General features: G+C 40.1%; 1 protein-coding gene across 1 annotated transcript in view; it reads left to right on the top strand.

Annotated features, from left to right (window-relative positions):
• pcdh1a (protocadherin 1a) overlaps window positions 1–15569 on the top strand; it is a 123243-nt gene extending 107674 nt beyond the window's left edge. Inside the window, exon 4 of the mRNA XM_072446523.1 lies at window positions 13844–15569. Coding sequence (XP_072302624.1) covers window positions 13844–14220 — 377 coding nt within the window. The 3' untranslated portion in view covers window positions 14221–15569. The remainder of the gene's footprint in view (window positions 1–13843) is intronic.
• Window positions 15570–17756: the final 2187 nt, after the last annotated feature.

The raw sequence follows: 17756 nt of genomic DNA, 5'->3' as shown, positions 1-17756 counted from the left end.
TTCAAATTCGAAATCCATGCTTGTCAAATTATATTTTAAATTGCAAACATGCGTGAAGTTTTTGGGGAAGATATTTAGAATCAACCTGAAAATGATGATGAAAAACGATTATTGTGGCAGCATTTTGTGCATTTCCAGTTGCTTTTGCCTGGAATGCGCCCAAACTGTAGTGCTGTTTCCAATGTGATTAGGTGAAAGCCTGACCACCGCGAGATATGACGACGCTACGATGGACTGATAAAAATTGTCTGCAGTAACCATCGCCCCGGGCTAAAACCACTCTGCACACAAACCGCAGTTTTGTGGTAGAACGCGGCTACAAAACGTGCCACAATCAGCCTCTCGCTCCTCTCAGATGCAGGTGCGGAGGCTAATGAAGTAACTAACGCTAACGCTCTGAGGCATAGGGACCTGTGTGACTCCACATGTGCAGATCACACCCAGATTATGCTCTGATTGACAGGGAAGACAAAACCATGGCTCAGGCAAGGCATCTGCTTGTGTTGTTTAGCATTTTTGAGATACTTCATTCAACTGTTTTAAATTGTATTGTAGAATAAACTATTCTAATATTGTTAGAACATATGTATTGAACTAGTAATTAAGTAGTGCCGCTTAAGAATTATTAGTTGCAAGTAAGTAAATAATCTTTATTTATAGAGCGGTTTCCACAGATACAAATCTCAAAGTGCTTCACACAAAATTACACAACAATAAGTAAAAATAGGACACAACAAGACCCTGTCAACCAAAAGCTTTTCTATACAAATGTGTCTTCAGCTGCCGGGGCCCCGAGGTAAAAAAAAACATATAACATTTCCGAATCCCTTTGTTTTCCATATATACATTAGCTGTAAGTTCACAGTTATTCACTTAAAGCTTTATAATTTGTTGAAAAGTGCAGAAACGCTGTTAAAGCCAGTCGAAGAGCACTTTTATCGGTCCCCTTGGTGTAATTAAGCTTCTGCATTTTTACAAAGAAAGCCTCTCTGTTCAAGATTAGCACGGGGGCGTCAAATAAGTTACCGCGAGTTGAATGTCCATTACTGTAAGTGTCTCTCTGTGAGCAAAAAAACAAATTGCAAAAATACATACAGTGGAAATCGACAGAAGAAACCTGCAGGTATGAGGCCACAGAAGTCGGCAGCACCGTTGTAAAGAGGAACAGAGTGCAAATGTAAAAGCCTAAAGCACACGGCAATCTTCAAAGGCTGCAACCAATAAAGGCGCTTGGAGACAAGAGAAGTTAAAAGGACACTGGGCGTGTGCGACAGGAATAGACGAGTGACTCCTCCACTAAATGTCACTGCCTAATCAGACTAGGGTTGTGTGATAAAACAGCTCATCTAATTATCCTGACAGTATTTGCACGTACCTAAAAAAAAAAGAAAGTTATATATATTTTGGTCTGTCAACAAGCTTTAAGAGTGAAGTATTTTTATCAGACACGAGCCACAGAAGAGACAGGAGTCAATGGCGGTGTTTAGCTTTTGTGTTTTTGTCAAGTGTCAAGTGGAAAAGGATACGATGGATTATTGGTTTCAGTGTGATTTTTGATTGCCAGATTTAAATTGATTTGACTTTGTTTAGGTTCCCTTCACCACAAAGCATTATTTCAGACGTGGTATTCTTTGCTCTAGTTATGCTGGATTGAGAGAACTGCCTCAGGACAGTTGCCCACTAGCATGAAGCACATGTCAAATCAATATTTAAAAAAAAAGGAAAATGCTTGCAGAAGGAAGCTTATGAAAATAAATTGGAAACTTAAGGCCATTATTACATTCAAAGCACAACATTTGGAAGGTTCAAATCCGGTGTATGGATGTTAAAGGGTACATATTCTACAAAATCAACTTTAATGTGTGTTTCACCTTGTTCCAACGCTGTTTCCTCATCATTAGTATACTCTCAGTTGTATTCGGATTGATTCCTGTTTGTTTGAGAAATCCTGTATCGTCCTACAACTGCGGCTCGAGTGCTTAGGAAATAATAGTTTTCACTTACCCCCTATCCCCGCCCACATCCCTGTTACTTGGTTATACATGAATGAAAGGCAGCTGTTTGTTATGGTGAAATGTCACAATGAAAAGGCGGAGCATAATAGGTCAATAAACCTGCTTCTATTACAGGTCATTTTAGATCAATATTGCCGTTTACAATGAACGAAATGTAAAATGATGATCTCATTATGTGTGTGTGTGTGTGTCTGTGTGTGTGTGTGTGTGTGTGTGTGTGTCTGTGTGTGTGTGTGTGTGTCTGTGTGTGTGTGTGTGTGTTGCATGTATGTGTGTGTGTGTGTGTGTCTGTGTGTGTGTGTGTTGCATGTATGTGTGTGTGTGTGTGTGTGTGTGTGTGTGTCTGTGTGTGTGTGTGTGTGTGTGTGTGTGTCTGTGTGTGTGTGTGTCTGTGTGTGTGTGTGTGTGTCTGTGTGTGTGTGTGTTGCATGTATGTGTGTGTGTGTGTGTGTGTGTGTGTGTGTTGCATGTATGTGTGTGTGTGTGTTGCATGTATGTGTGTGTGTGTGTGTGTGTGTGTTTGTTGCATGTATGTGTGTGTGTGTGTGTGTGTGTGTTGCATGTATGTGTGTGTGTGTGTGTGTGTGTGTGTGTGTGTGTTTGTTGCATGTATGTGTGTGTGTGTGTGTGTGTGTGTTGCATGTATTTGTGTGTGTGTGTGTGTGTGTGTGTGTGTGTGTTTGTTGCATGTATGTGTGTGTGTGTGTGTGTGTGTGTTGCATGTATGTGTGTGTGTGTGTGTGTGTGTGTGTGTGTGTGTGTGTGTGTGTGCGTGTTGAAAACAAAGCTCTTTTGTACAGACTGATGACCAGTCTTTCCTTCTCTAAGTCTTGACCCGTGCAGAATTCACAATGAAGCCCGCCTAATGAAACCAGCAGCACTATTGAGTGTCCAGTCACAACCCGCACCACAGGGATTTACTCTACATTTCTTTGAGGCGTTTTCAATTAAATTACACAGAATAGAAAATGTAAGCCTTCCCATTTCAATTGTACAAGTGTGGAATGTGCCTTATAAGATACAGTAATAATATATCACATTAGTTTTGCTTTTGCACTACCACTTGTTAAACCTGATCTGTAAGTGTATGCATTTATTCAATAGTTCAATTTGTATTTGACTATTCATGTTTCAGATAAATATTGTATAGTAATTTAATATAATAATACAATTATAATTGTATATTTTACATGCATATAACAATGTGATGGATATTAATATTATGAAGTATGAAGTTTGATACATAAATTAGCTATTTTAAATGTATTATTAATGTATTTTCAAAATTGTATTACATTGTTGGTGCAAAGTGATTGTAATATTGAAATAGCTACTTATCTTATCGTATACATTAATCAAATACAGTTCCATAATGTCCATACCTTGGACTACAATGTGTTCAACCATATTAAGCATTTATATGTTAAATTATTTACATATAGATTTGCTAATGGACAGAATTTTGGACTTGGAGCAACAATTCTAATTATACTTTGATGCATGTTTAAATGCGTAGTAGTTGTAGTTGTAATTTCTTTAGTGTTGGGTGTATTAGTACAAGATTGTAGCACATTACTGAAACATACCATCACATTAGCTGTATTCATATCTTGTAGCACCATTTATTCTACCAGACAAGTGTGATTAAGTGTCTGTAGGTGTTAAATAATTCACTTTTACATTAGCTATAGGGACAATAAATATTCTACTGTTCATTTCCCATTACCTGCAAAGCAAATGGATAAATTTAGTCTGCAGCGTCTTACCTCCTCAACTCCCAGTCCACATTTAAGTGAGTCCCCGAAGCCCTCCCTGCATGAATACAAGATTGAACTGTGCATATAATGTTGTTTATCATCCACGCTGAGTGTTCTAATAAAAGATTTAAGTTGAACGATGCAGGCGTCATTTCCTCTCAGCAGGAAGTTATCTTGACAAACTATGGCTCTGCTGACAATAATCCCTATATTTAAAATAATATATGTAAACAATATATAGGGCCCTTTATTGCTCCATGATAGGACTTTGCATATAAATTAAATAAACCAAAAAGGGACTGATAATACATATTTTTTTTAGTTTCTTGCCTTTTCCCCCCTTTGTTGGCAGCCAATGCAGATCAATATTGTGTTGTCAAGGTTCAGAATGCAATTTACAGTCAGTAATTGGCCCAGCAAAAAAAAAAAACTAATGTTGCGTGTATCTACAATGGCATTTGAGCAGCACCTCTGGGTTGTGATTACACGAGTTACAAAGTCCTATTTCCACTAAAAACGGTGGGACATGGTGTAAAACAAATACATAACACAGACATTTCTTTCTCAAGCTGTGGATCTGGAATTAAGTTGGTTTCTTAAATCGAACTGCATTACAAGTTAGCCTGACCAACCTGTCCCTGCTACAGTCTGTTGCAATACAAAAGCATCTGGAATTTTAGCATAAGAGGCGTCAAAAAAAACTCTCCTAACTTGGGTCCCACTTCATCCACTAATTTGTAGCATGTGTTTCTCAAACTTGACAGACTTCTCCTTTGAATATCCTTGTAACATTCAGACTAAATATATAACTTATTTTACCTCAGACTTGTGTAGTTTAGTGCTTCTCTTGTTGACATCTGTGCTGTTTCTCAGTCCTCTGTTATTTTCAAACAGACCATGTGTTTCTCTGATCGGTTAATCTGTCTGTCAATCACGCTCATTCGAAATCCAGACAAAAAAAACGTTTCCCAGGAGAGTTGTCTTCAGGTCGATGTTACAAATGTTTGGTTTTACGCCGAAAGACAGCAGGGGGAGACAACAGACCTTCAGACGCCCCCAAAACACATATTTCACCACCACAGGGATGATTTAATAAGCCATTTAATAAGGTCAAAATGGTATTTAGTTCTGCTTTAATTGTGTGTGGAATTGCATTCTGTCTGTCAAATAATCTTGTTTTAAAAATCAATCATTATCGTGGTTTTGAACTTGGTATTGAGAATCGTTATGTATCCTTACACCTAATCGGTTTGAAATGTTAGTACGTGACATCAAGAATTTCCGGATAAAAACAATACTTCAAATAATTGGAGTCCATTTTTACACTATCCCTGTTTTTTTCCCAAATTGCACCTGTCTTGTATGTGTGTGCTCTGCTAGTTGGACTTGCTTCACACATCAGCCCGGAAACCAACTGCTCAATTGGAGTAGCCTGTTGCGTGATCTGTCAGTTTGGTGTAATAAGGCATTGTGGAAAATGCTCTGGCTATACAAGTCAGACTTTACAAATAAAAGCAAGCCGAGACAAAATGGTGGGCTGGGATTGAACTGACAAGAAGGTATATGTAGGCTCTTCCTTCCCCCGACCAGCGCCGCAGCCTGTGTCAGCACGCATACATCTCCACGCTCTGCACTTTGACGCGCGCGCCATTAACATCAATACTAATTCTGGACCTCACATCACTCTAGGCCGGACAACTGGAGTGAGAATTGATTAACTCGCTCACACCAAAACAGTTAAGAGCTCACAATTAGAGACCCGGGGTAGCTCTCCCTTGGGTTTCACATCCCACATTTGCAGGCCGCTATTATATTTTAATTAAAGAGAAGGGTTTACTAAGAATAGTGTAATCCGCCTTCTGAGAAAGAAATAATAATTGCATTTAGAAGTCTTGGTTGCTGGCTATTGATGTGTTATTTGGTGTTTAATCCTTAATATTCACCATCACCGACATTTTTCTAATGAACTCTTTCTCATTTGCTAGCTCTGCAAATTTAATTACTATATGAAGTCATTTCCGATAAGTCATCAGTCCTGCAGTTAATATTAAAGGCTATGGGTTACAAAATTAACTTGTTAAATTAATATAGTCGGTAATACATAATTGATATGACTTATTGATGGAATAGATTATGCTACTTGGAACAGGAGCTCTTTATGGGGTGCATTGATTGAAGAAATTAACATCTTTGTGTAGCTGCAATCTTTATCACCATATAGTTAAACATAGTAATAATACTAAAGCAAATGTGCTCCTCCACTGACCTCTTGTGATGGGGGTAGATAGTATCTCTATCATTGCTGTACCCAAGATTTTGCTTGCCTATAATGTTCCACAGTATGGTAATAAGTTTATCAATCTTCCCTTTTTAAATTACAGGTGTTTTTGTTGCTCAAAAAAGCAGTGAAACATTTGCTTTCATAAAGCTGGGGTACCTGACTTTGTCTGTATTAATTAGTACCTTCAGTGAAGACTTTATTGTTCAGGCAGGACTTTATAACAAAAAGGAGGCAGCTACACACTGTCTGAATGTAATAGTAATATTATTAAGTACATAATATTATATAATAAGTTTTTCCTTTTTCGTCAAACCAGAGGTAAGGCAGTGCTCTGGTTGGCTGCACTTGGGTGTTCCACCCCAGTTTTCACAAAGTGTCTGATAAAAGCTCCTCTAAAACTGTGCACACCAATAACTATAAGAGTAAGAGTAAGAATACCCGTTTTGTGAAAATCAGGTACTCCAGCTTTGACTGGCCTCTTCATAGGTTGGACCTGTCACTTTGGGGCATTGGTAGCAAAGCATTAATATCTCCGTAGAGACAAGCAGGTGCCGTACTTTCCACCAGTAGATTTGCATAGTGAACATTTGAATATTGCTCAGAATACAGTATGGGACTTGACTTCTTAAAAATGCATGAAAAAAAGAGCATCATTTCAGAACATGCTGAGAGACTTGAAAATGAATCTCCAAAGACAACATGTTTTCAACTATTTGTAGACGAACATTCCATTGCGTGGTCCCAATTTGCCAATCTTTTTTCTGTTCATTATCACGTTATTTTTGACTTGATGTTTATATTTACTCTTCATCTTGACTTCTTCATCTTTCCCGTGGCATGCTCAAGGAATGGATTGTAAAGTCTAATTAACCTTTATAAAGTCGATTATTAGTCATTATTATTGAACTTGCTCTATTATGTGTCTGTGTATAAATACTGCACGAAGCTTGCCTTCCCAATGAACACATTCCAATTATCTCAACCAAAAACAAAAAGGTGAATGGTTAAGTCTACCTCTCATGTCACTTTCTGTACTGCATAAGTGACAAAACCCACAAGCACACACATTCTAATTTGACTTGTGAGATGTGGAAACGGCAGACTGGGGTTATAAACTCCACCATTGTTTCTTTTGTATTCTGTTACAATGAGCAAGGAGAATGTGCATGTCAACACTGTTTTTGTTTGTGTGCATTGTAGCCGGTTTTGCCTTCTTAAAAATGCACCCCACTGGAGAAAAAAAAAAGCTGTTTTATTTTATTTATTATTTTTCTGCTTACAGCGAGGAACTGTTCAGAGCACCTGTACAACAAGACTTGGCATGTCACAGCAAAAGAAATACAAAACCCTGTTTTTTTTCTTATTTTTGCTTTTGGGAAATGACAAGCACAGAATACATTCACTCAACTGATAGCCAGCACCCGCCATGATTGCTTGGCGGTGAGATGTCTCCTCTTGTTCATTTTGTTGCTGGGAACTTTTGCAGTAATTTCTCCACATAAACTGTCTGCTGATACTGCAGAAATATCATTAATATGACTCTCCCAAAATGCTGTAGCGAGCTGGAGTTTTCTTCCCTCCCTCCATGAGCTGTTGGGTCTCTCATATTTGTCCGCCATCGATCATAGCGCTATGGCACACGACTGCCGCTGGGTAAAGGCAGCATTTGCAATCAAACAGAGAGGAGCGGTGTGAAATCTCAGGAAGAGGCAGCTTCCACCCCCAAGCCCACGGGCGGGGGATCAGACGATGTGGAAGCCTGCCTCAGACACCCCCTTCGCCCCCCACCGGCTCCCTGATGCAAGCCACATGCAAACCAGGCCCTCACAGTTCTATGTCAGCCGCGAGGTTACGGCTCGGCGTGCACCCTGGCTCTGTGAGTGCGTCGTGTTATGCGGCGGAGATGCTTTGAGGAGATTCGCCGAGAGTCACCTGCGCTTCACCGGGTGGTAGCAGGTAGAAAGTAGAAATGCATTTTTTTCTTTACATAGTGATATTGCTTTAAGCAGGCAGATGGGACTGACCCGGGACAAAGCAGGGGAAGCGGCAGGTGCAATCCATCTCCCGAGTGTGGAGGAGAAGAATTCAGTATAAAGCACATAGGAAAATGTCACAGCCAGTGCTCTTTGAAAAAACAAATCGCACTCTTGGAATCAAAGAAGCCAATTTCAGCCAGCTCTTACCCTCATAGAATAATACAGCACTCAATTTTGATGATGATGGTAGTGATGATGATAATAATAATTATAACTTGGTTTTAAAAAGTGCCTTTAAAGAATCACAAAGCGCTTTATAATCTGTATTAATTGAGAACAACCTCTAAATGGTGGTGGTAAGATACCTCTTTCGCCACGGCTGCTTTGTAGTAAACTGACAAAAGCCAATATGTGCCATCGGCCCCTCGGTTCACTTCCAATCATTCACCACATTTGCACTATGCGGGGTGGGTGAAGTGTCTTAAAGGACACAATAACAGTCACTACGTCAGACACCAGGAAACTGGAGTGGCCTGGTCCAATTTAAAGATTACAAATACCATTGAGATGCCTTCATTAAAATCTCTCACAGCACTATCCAATAAAGACTGCACGAAGAAGAGACAGGGAAATATTAGACATATGTTTGGACGTGTACACACTCATTTTAGATCAACGGAGATGACAAACTGCTCCCTCCAATATGGACCAGCATGTGTCATTTTGTTTTCATAAGCTGCGTTAAAATGAAAGCAAAAACTACCAGAGCTTCAATGTGATTGTTTGCGGCACGAAGAGCAAATAACTGCACTTTCATGTCAACGTGAATGTGTTGCCGCTTATCTATGTTTGCCAAAAGTGTGGAATATGTATCATTGTAGTTTTTTTTTATCCACAAGGAACATTTCAAAGTTTTGGTGCCAATGCTAAATTACTAGACGTCCCCACGGTCCCCTCTCACATATTTTGTTCTTTTAGCCGCTAAAGAGTGGGGGCAAAGACAAATTGAGTTCCGTTGTTTAGTGCACTCAGAGATCTCTGAGCATGTAAACAACAGCATGGAGTGGTCCGAGTGGGGTTTGAACCGATGATTCACTGGTTTTGATGGAGGTGAGAAAAACAGGCGGTTTCACTGTGGTTGCTTATCTATCTACACCTATTTAAGACTAAACTAAACACAAAAAACATCCTTCATCCTTATTATAATGGCTATAAATGAATTTAGCATATTGAGCTTTGACTTTGCTGAGAGCACCTGGGTCCAGTTCTCATAGTGATGACCCACATTTTCATTAAGCGTTCACACAATAGGTATTTTAGATTGAGACCTCTCAAAGGAAGCAAAAGATTCATGCTTGGAATTTAAACTACAACATTTCAAATGAAAAGGGGTCATTTTAATGTTGTCGACGGTAGAAGACCCTGATGACATATTCACTGACCCAATATACTGCGAAAGGAGAAAATCAGCAGGTGTGATCCATCTTCAGACCGTAGTGGAAAAGAATTCGACCGCACAAAGAGGGGAGGAAAAAAATGTCATTGAGTCAGTGCTTCTCAAAACCAAATCACAAGCTCTCTAAATCCAAGCCGCCCGTTCCAGCCACTGGCATAATAGTTCCGCGCTTTGCCCATCTGTTCTCCATTGTCCACCTTGACTTACCACCCATGACATACAAGCCTATAAAGTCGAAAGGGTTTGTTCCGAGACCCTGAGAAGATTTATTTCAGGTATAGATGCAAGAAAAGAAGAAGTGAAAAAAAGAGAAATGCCATTTTTCCCAGGGTGCCTTTGGCTGCTCTCTCACCCTGCCTGGTTGACTCATGTGCACGATTGTGTCCACCAAATAATCAAATAATGGTGATTGAAGTTTCAGTTAAGAAACCGAGTGGGTACTATAACTACCAAAACTCAGTAATATCATTATGTACAAAAAATTGCAACCTATGACATTTCGTTATTGCATGTTTTGCATGTGAGACAGTGTGTAATATCTACACTGTAACACTGGACCATTGTTAAATTTGAATTTGAATTCATTTTGGGGGCGTGCACCGTTTTAGATCACATTTTTTACAACTTTTTATTGTATATTTACAATACATTATATGGGGGGAATGTGAAATGGTCTAACTTACAAGAATAAAGTTAAATACCCTAAGTTTTTCCATGGATTTCGGGAAATTGGAAAAACATAGATATGATTTACAGATTTTTTGCTATAAAACTCTGAGAATGGAGTTAGTAATACATTATAATGCAGCAAAGTCTTTAAAGTAGCAGAGACAAAAACTAATTTGGTCAAAAAATGACTTTCTGCGTAGGTCTTTATGCTATGAATACACTGTGAGTTGTTGATGAATGAGCAATGACAACAAAACGACGCGTTGAAGGTTTTTTAGTGTCAATCTAATGTTTTCCAATTTCCCATGTTAGAACATTCATAAATAAAAGCAAAGAAATGTCAATAGACCCCTAACAGACAAGGTAATAACCTAGTTTAATAGCTGGCATCCGTGCAGCCGTGTTCTCTTCCCCGATGTGCAGTGCACGCCTTGGCACTGCTTGAGAAAATGGGGAGACTTTGGCAAGCATCATGTGGTATTTAGCTGTCATGGCTAATTTTCAGGGCCTTGATGATGATGAGCACGGCTTTCCAATGTGCTTTAATTCCTGTCACCGGCATGTGCTATCGTTTTACGTTTGCTGTTTTCTTTTGGTTTGGCATCTCATTAAATCAGTCTCGATGGTGTTTCTCTAAAAACACAGCCAACCTGGAGTCAATTATCCAGCTGACAGTCAGACGCGGTTAGGGCAACCTTTGTTTGTCTTTCATCTTATTCTGAGGAGTAATGGAAGTGTAAGAGAACTTGTCAGACCATCTAAATATGGCGAGGGTGGAACAAAATGACCAAACATCACAAGCACTGACTGACATTCCTTTCAGCTCTATAAAAAGAGCTGAAAAATCAGTGCACGGCCTGGACCATTAGTTAGTGTTTTGTCGCAGAAATACAAAAATAATGCTCGCCTCAACGTAGATGATGCGAATAATTTTCTGTTGCTGTGTACGGTTTCCAATTTCCAAGCTTCATATTCTGCAAGTCAAATTTATATTTATTCCCCTGTAACAAGATAAAATATGATATAAAGATGCAAATGGTATCCACGACTGCTTCTAGTTTCACAATGTTGTGCATGATTCTAACTTTATTATTTAAAACTAAATCACAACACAGAAGAACGCTTTTAACACAATTGATGTATAGTGTTAATGAGCTTGTTCTATGCTGCGCCCAAATTGAATGTGAACCAAACACGTTTATTGCCTAGGGTTGAAGTCGACAGTACACACTTAAAACTCTTAAAGAATATATTGAGCTGTACGGAACGCCGTGCCCAAAAGTAATCTTTTTTCCCAAATGTTACCTGAGGGGCTGCATAAATAACAGCAGAATATGTTATTATGTAAACTATGTATTATGCATTAGCCCTGAGCTCATATAAGGGTTGTTTGGTACTTGTATTGTCTTAGAACGCTTCACTGAACACGTTTGTAAATGTTGCTGTTTTGTATTTTTGTGGAAAATTGCAGTTGGATAGTAGTATTATGGTGAAGTATAGATTTAGTCTCGGAGCTCCTCTCTGTAATTCTACCACAAAACTTCAAAATGAGGCATTCTAAAGAGACATGGTAAGTTGTTGCATGTAAAGTGTTTTAGAAACTCAAAGATACCTTTTTCTCCCTTTTTCCCAATAGACTCATTTTGGGTTGTGAAAGCTATGCAGAATTTTACACTAGGCCGCTTTGGTGTGGCATAAACCTCCTGGAAGCTGTGGAGAGGTTTTAATCAAGTGTGAAATCCTTTTGGAGGAGAGGCCTACTCTCCCCAAGCTGCTCCCCCAACTCTTCCCTTCAACTCGGTTTGTAGCCATCGCGCTGCACTGATGCATACATGCCGAGTTGTTAGTTTGGTCGCAGAGAAGGAGCGCTTTCCAATTGGAATGCACGAGATGGTGGGCACTCTTGGTTTGCTTCCTGTCTGGCAAAGACGCAAGTGCAGATGACACTGGGACACTCTGAAATGTGAATACAATTATAATGCAATCAAAGGATCAAACTCTGATTAACTTGCATAATCGTCACAAAATACACCTGCAGTTTGTAAGGCATTATACTACTATACATAACACAACTTTTCTGAGATGTCTTGCTGACACCAAATTAGTCATTTCATTTCAAACCATGGATGGTGACTACGGTGTAAGGCATTATTATGAGTAGTAGCAGTATTTAATATAGAATTCTAAAAGTAAATATATTAATATGAAGATCAGAAATGCATGTTTTATTGAGATTTACACCAATCCAACCTTTACGGAATTGGGATTATAATGCATTCATTTCAAACAAGGACATTGGCTTGGTTAACACAAAAAGGATTGTGCCGTCCTCAGCATAACCGTATAATTAGGCTTGAAAACCACAAAGCATGGCTCAATTGTTAAGTTAATGCATGTAATAGCCATAAACATCTACCGATTTGGAATTGCAGGAGAAGCGAGATTATCGCTGACAATAGGCGGGCATGTATTATGTGGTAAATATTATCTACTGGACAATAGGACACATTGTTCAGGGTTAATCCATTAGAAATATATATTGTACACATAAGACACATGGTAAGCAGTTTAAGATCATTAGCAGAGAGCCTGTCCTGGGATTGATGGAAGATTCTGTGAGTCCAATCTATTATTTTGAGCTCTGACATTTTGTGGGATAATTATCTCTCCTCTGGTCACTGAGTACAATACTGATGGTATGTCTCATAGGCTTACTGTCAAGCTGGCATTTCCCTCTCTAGCCGTGAACTTGCCTCTTGCTGTCTGTTACATATGTCATTCCCAACAGTTGCATCAGTCTTCTCCTACTGAACTTCTCTGTGGATACATTTGTCCCCTGCACATGATGTCCTTTAGCCACCAAGCTTGACAGACGTGACAGTGTTGCTATAATGCATTTATCACAGAAATTGCAACTTCACAGAACTCCGATGCGTGTTATCTGCAGCTCTTTTAACTTGTCTTTGACTACAGCCTCAAGTCTGAAAGATAAACTGATGTGTCGATTCCATTCACTCGGCGATGTATCTCGGATTTGTCTGCACGTGTCATGTCTGTGAGGTGCCAACAATCTTTCACTGCTAACAAAACACCCAAACGTTTTTTTAGAGAGACAACCCTAATTTGGAGCAAATGTGGTAAAATGAGGTCACTATGTCATGGGCCCATTTATTTAATTAGGTGCAGTTGAATAAAAAAGTGGATACAAATCAAGGACAGGGAACTCATTTCAGAACTGTCAATCAATAACTCATTCAACACTGCTTTTGCCCAAAGGGATACTTGGTTCACTTTGTGAGCAGTCTCTTCATTTGGGATGTGTTTTCTTTATCTAAGTCACTGTGCTGTCATATTATGTGAGGCATGGAATTGATATGAAGTTGGAAATAGCACTTTACCAAACGTTGTGACATATTTGAAACATGCAGACAAACTGCTGTTGGATACTTCTCAATCACGAGCTGGATGCATCACATCAGCGAGTGGACAACTACACACAGAGTCGCTCATTACACAGCGCATAGCAACTGCTACATAGCAACTGCTGCCGACTGCTTAGCAACAGCTGCAAAGACCTCCGGGAGGGGGGTGGGATTCATGGGGTGTTTCAGATAACGCCATTTCTATCCAAAAATGTGTTTTAAAAGATTTTGCTTCCTTTTCTAATAACTGTCTCTTGTCCCCCACAGATATCCGCTCCATCCCAGACGTGGCGATGACAGGAAACTGTACGACGGAGTGCAGCGAGCTGGGTCACTCGGACGCCTGCTGGATGCCCGGTCACCCCTCCCCCATGCGCAAGACCAGGAACCCACCCAAACTCTCCACCTTCGTGCCTTACCAGGAGAGAGGGAGCCTAGGTCGCCTGGCCAACGGCAGCGCCAGGCAGGGGTGCGACGAGCAGCGGCCTCGCCTGCCCCCGTCCCGTAGTGCCTATTCCAGCAGCGGCGGTGCCCCGGAGCTCGGTTCTGACTGCCCGCTGGAGGAGATGCCCCTGAGCGTCGCCACAGATTTCCCGCCCACTTCTCCTACTACTCACACGCCCAAACGAGAAATCTACCTGTAGATGTACCTGCACAAGTCAACAAGTTCAACCTAGTCCACTCACAAAAGCCAATGCCCTTTTTGTCATGACAACAGGCTGTGACTCATTCCATCACTGGCATGAACACTTGTTTTGTCATCCCTCCCCTTTCTAAATTATTAATTTATTAGAATATTTATTCATCACATGCAGTTGACCATTTATTTATACAACTCTTTAAACTGATTTTATTCCAACTGGAAAAAACGCAGAGTGGTAATAATTGCAACTTTAGCGGTAACTAATTAATGTCGTAGTTAGCCGAGTCCCATTATGTGAAGTGATCTCTCGAATATGGAAGTTGTGATCAGTGCTCTTGTGCCATTATTAGATAGACAGCCACAAACACCCGAAGGCGTAACGTAACTAAACAATCAAACAGAACGGTCTTATCTTAATGTACAGTGCTGTAAATACATTTGAATGGTGTGTTCTACATATATTTTGTCTGGCATAAGCTGAAAAAGATTGCCTCAGACTTAGCATATTTAAGCTTTTCTTTGCTGCTGCTGTTTTAAAACTTGACTGGAAGCGTCTCCGCCGGTGGAGTTCAATCCCGTGGGAAGGCATTTATCCGCTCCTCACAGCCGCACACACGCACACACACCTGTGACGACCCCCCACAATCACAGTGGAATGGCCTTTACCTGTGCTCCCCGTAGTGCCCCCGCTGCCGCCGCCGCCGCCGCCGGGGAACCGCATTAGAAGTGACAGAGCGCTCGCCGACTCTGTGCAGCACTGTGACCTAAAGCCTTCATCATTTGAAACGGCTGATTCGGCCACGCTACTACCCCGGGACTCACAACAGAACAAACACACAGTACTTTACAAGATGGTTTCGAGATTAGCTTTTCAGTTCAAATATCCTCCCGCTAATGGACTCATAACAGTGCAAAAGCTCTCCTCAGTGGCGACAATCAGACATAGTGAGACTCGCAATCCTTTTCTCCACGCCTCAAATTCCTTTTCGCTTTCAACAACAAGACCTTGTCAAGGGGGAATAAATATTTGATGAGATATTTAGATGAGATCTGAAAAGAACACTTGATTACTGAAAGTCTTTGCTAAAAATAATTAGAATTATTATCATAGTGTTTATCTACACAGAATCCATTTTCTTACCTGGCAATTTATTAATTGGCTCATATGGAATTCACTGCACAAACAGCAAGTCTGACTAGACGTAAACAAATTGATTTCAAACCCAAAGGTCAACCAACAAACCTATTTAGAAAGTAATTATCGTCACTGATATCAATAATTAAAGAGCAACTTAAGTAAGTTTAACAACCACTTTACATTTTTAAAAAAAGTGAACGTGAAAAAGAAGTAAGTAGCTTTTAGAGAGATGATTGGGATTTTGAATGAAAAGAAACATGTAATTCAAAAATACATAAATACATGACATACATACATAATAACTCGTTGCAGGGTTAACACGCAGACATAGACACACAGAAAACCATTCTCTCTCACACCCATTCACTAGGGGCAATAGACTTAACACATGCATGTGTTTGGATGGTGGGAGGAAGCTTTGGGGGCCAACACGTAGAGAGCAGCAGGTGTCCTGTGAGATATCAGCTTAGCTAACACAACATGCTCTCTTTTAACACTCTTTTTCCCCACTATTTGTAAAAAGCTGACTGTCTATTATTGGGGGGGTAAAATGTTTTGTACTTGCCAAAATTTAGATTTTTGTAACGCATCATGCTCACCCCTTTTTGTGGTACTTACAAGTTGCACTTAAGTTTTGTTTTTATAGAGAAAGTCTGTTACTTGTACCGTTCTACTAAGGACAACATTAAATAAGGCAAAAGGCATTTTAGCTCCAGTAAAACATGAAAAATAGGCCATGCTCATGGGCTTCATTAATCTTTAAAAAGAGTTTCCTCATAAATCTGAAGGATATGTGTGAAGGACACTATGTATTAGTCACTAATTGGATGTTAATGGTGACTACACAAGCCTCCCCTACAACATGGTTGAGCTAGCCACAGTCTTTGATTTTAACATTGATTTGATTAGATTCGCAGATACCTTTCACCTCCACAGAGTATTTCCATAGTGAGATTGGGTCTGACTGAGGGTGGAGGAGCCAAGAATGGACATTTCCTAATTAGGGTGAGTAATGAGTCCTGAGCTAGGCCATGTGTGAGCACACCCCCAGGACAAGGCGCCCACTGGATAATGCAAATCCACCCACAGAGCCACAATCAGTTCAAAGGGATATTTTTATCTGCACTTACCTCGTCACGCCGCCATTGAAAAGAGCATTTCGAATAATTAAAGTGCAAACATATGGAAATCACTGGACATGGCTGTGATTAAATAAGGTGGGCGGTTATCCAGCCTTGAGGGGGAGAGAGCACATTATGCCGTTTTCAAAGCCATTTAGCAACTGAAATAAAACTCAAACAACAGCCATGATACACTGTGATTAAGCCCCCACGGCTCCCCTTGAGCAACCCCAGTGTGAGGCGCCGCAGACGGGCCCTGAGCAGCGGGTGGGACCACTGACCTGGAAGTAACCACAAGTGAGAGCCACGAGTGATAAGCCAGCGTCACATAGCCTCAACTTCCATCTATTCACACCCATTCAGATCCGCTTACTCCTGCTGTTCTGGGGGTGAAATCCCAACCCTGACGCCAGCCTACGTATACTGCTTCAGTGAATCTGGAATGTATCGTCATTTATTTTCTGTCAATTATTTGTGCAAACAAAGGCTTTGGACAAAATGATTTAAAACAAGATGGGGCCTTTACTCCTCCTGTTTTTATGTTTGATTTTTTTTGGTCTCAAAGAGTTGGACTTTTCAACTTGCCAGCCCTTAACAACCTCCTAATTCTCCCTATAGAACAATACAAATGGACCTTCTTTTGAACTCATGCTAAATGGACTCTCTACGACGCAGAAACACAGACTCATGACACCTAAACTCACTCAAAAGTACCTTGAGTAATGTTTAATTTGTACTTAACATTGATTTAATGTTGAATTCACTTGCGTATCTTTTGCCTATGTGGTGCGTATTGTATGGTGATCATTTTTGTGGACAGATGGATAAAATAGAGAAATTGGCGAAAGAGGGGGGGTTTTGTTACTGATCTTAGCGAAAGTGGTTGTGTGAAAATACAAATCTGTTACTGGTGTTGTGTACATAGATTTCCACACAGCCCTAAAGTCTGCTGTCAGAGGCAGGCAGCGATTTTAGCATGAATTCCAAAGATAATTGGTAGAAGCTGTTTACGCCTTTTTTCTTTTCACTTTGTTTGGTCTATTTTCAAAAAGGCCCTAAAAACGACGGACTGAAATTAATTGCAACATTTCACCTTTTTTCACAGTTCATCTAGAACAAAGACAATTGCCTTGAAAATACGTCTTTGCAAGAGAGAATCTAGTTGTTATCCTAACTGTTGGTATATTTATATAGGATAAAAAATGCTTGTGATGCCATGTTTTTGTACAGTTTTATGTACATACAAGTGACGCTTTCTAAAAGTTATGAGAAAAGCCG

Source organism: Eucyclogobius newberryi, unplaced genomic scaffold, assembly GCF_026437365.1.
Source record: "Eucyclogobius newberryi isolate DKJ021-1_F unplaced genomic scaffold, fEucNew1.0.hap1 SCAF_15, whole genome shotgun sequence".
In the NCBI taxonomy this organism is placed as follows: Eukaryota; Metazoa; Chordata; class Actinopteri; order Gobiiformes; family Gobiidae; genus Eucyclogobius; species Eucyclogobius newberryi.
The sequence above is the reverse complement of the archived record's forward strand: the minus strand, read 5'-3'. Positions and strand labels throughout refer to the sequence as shown.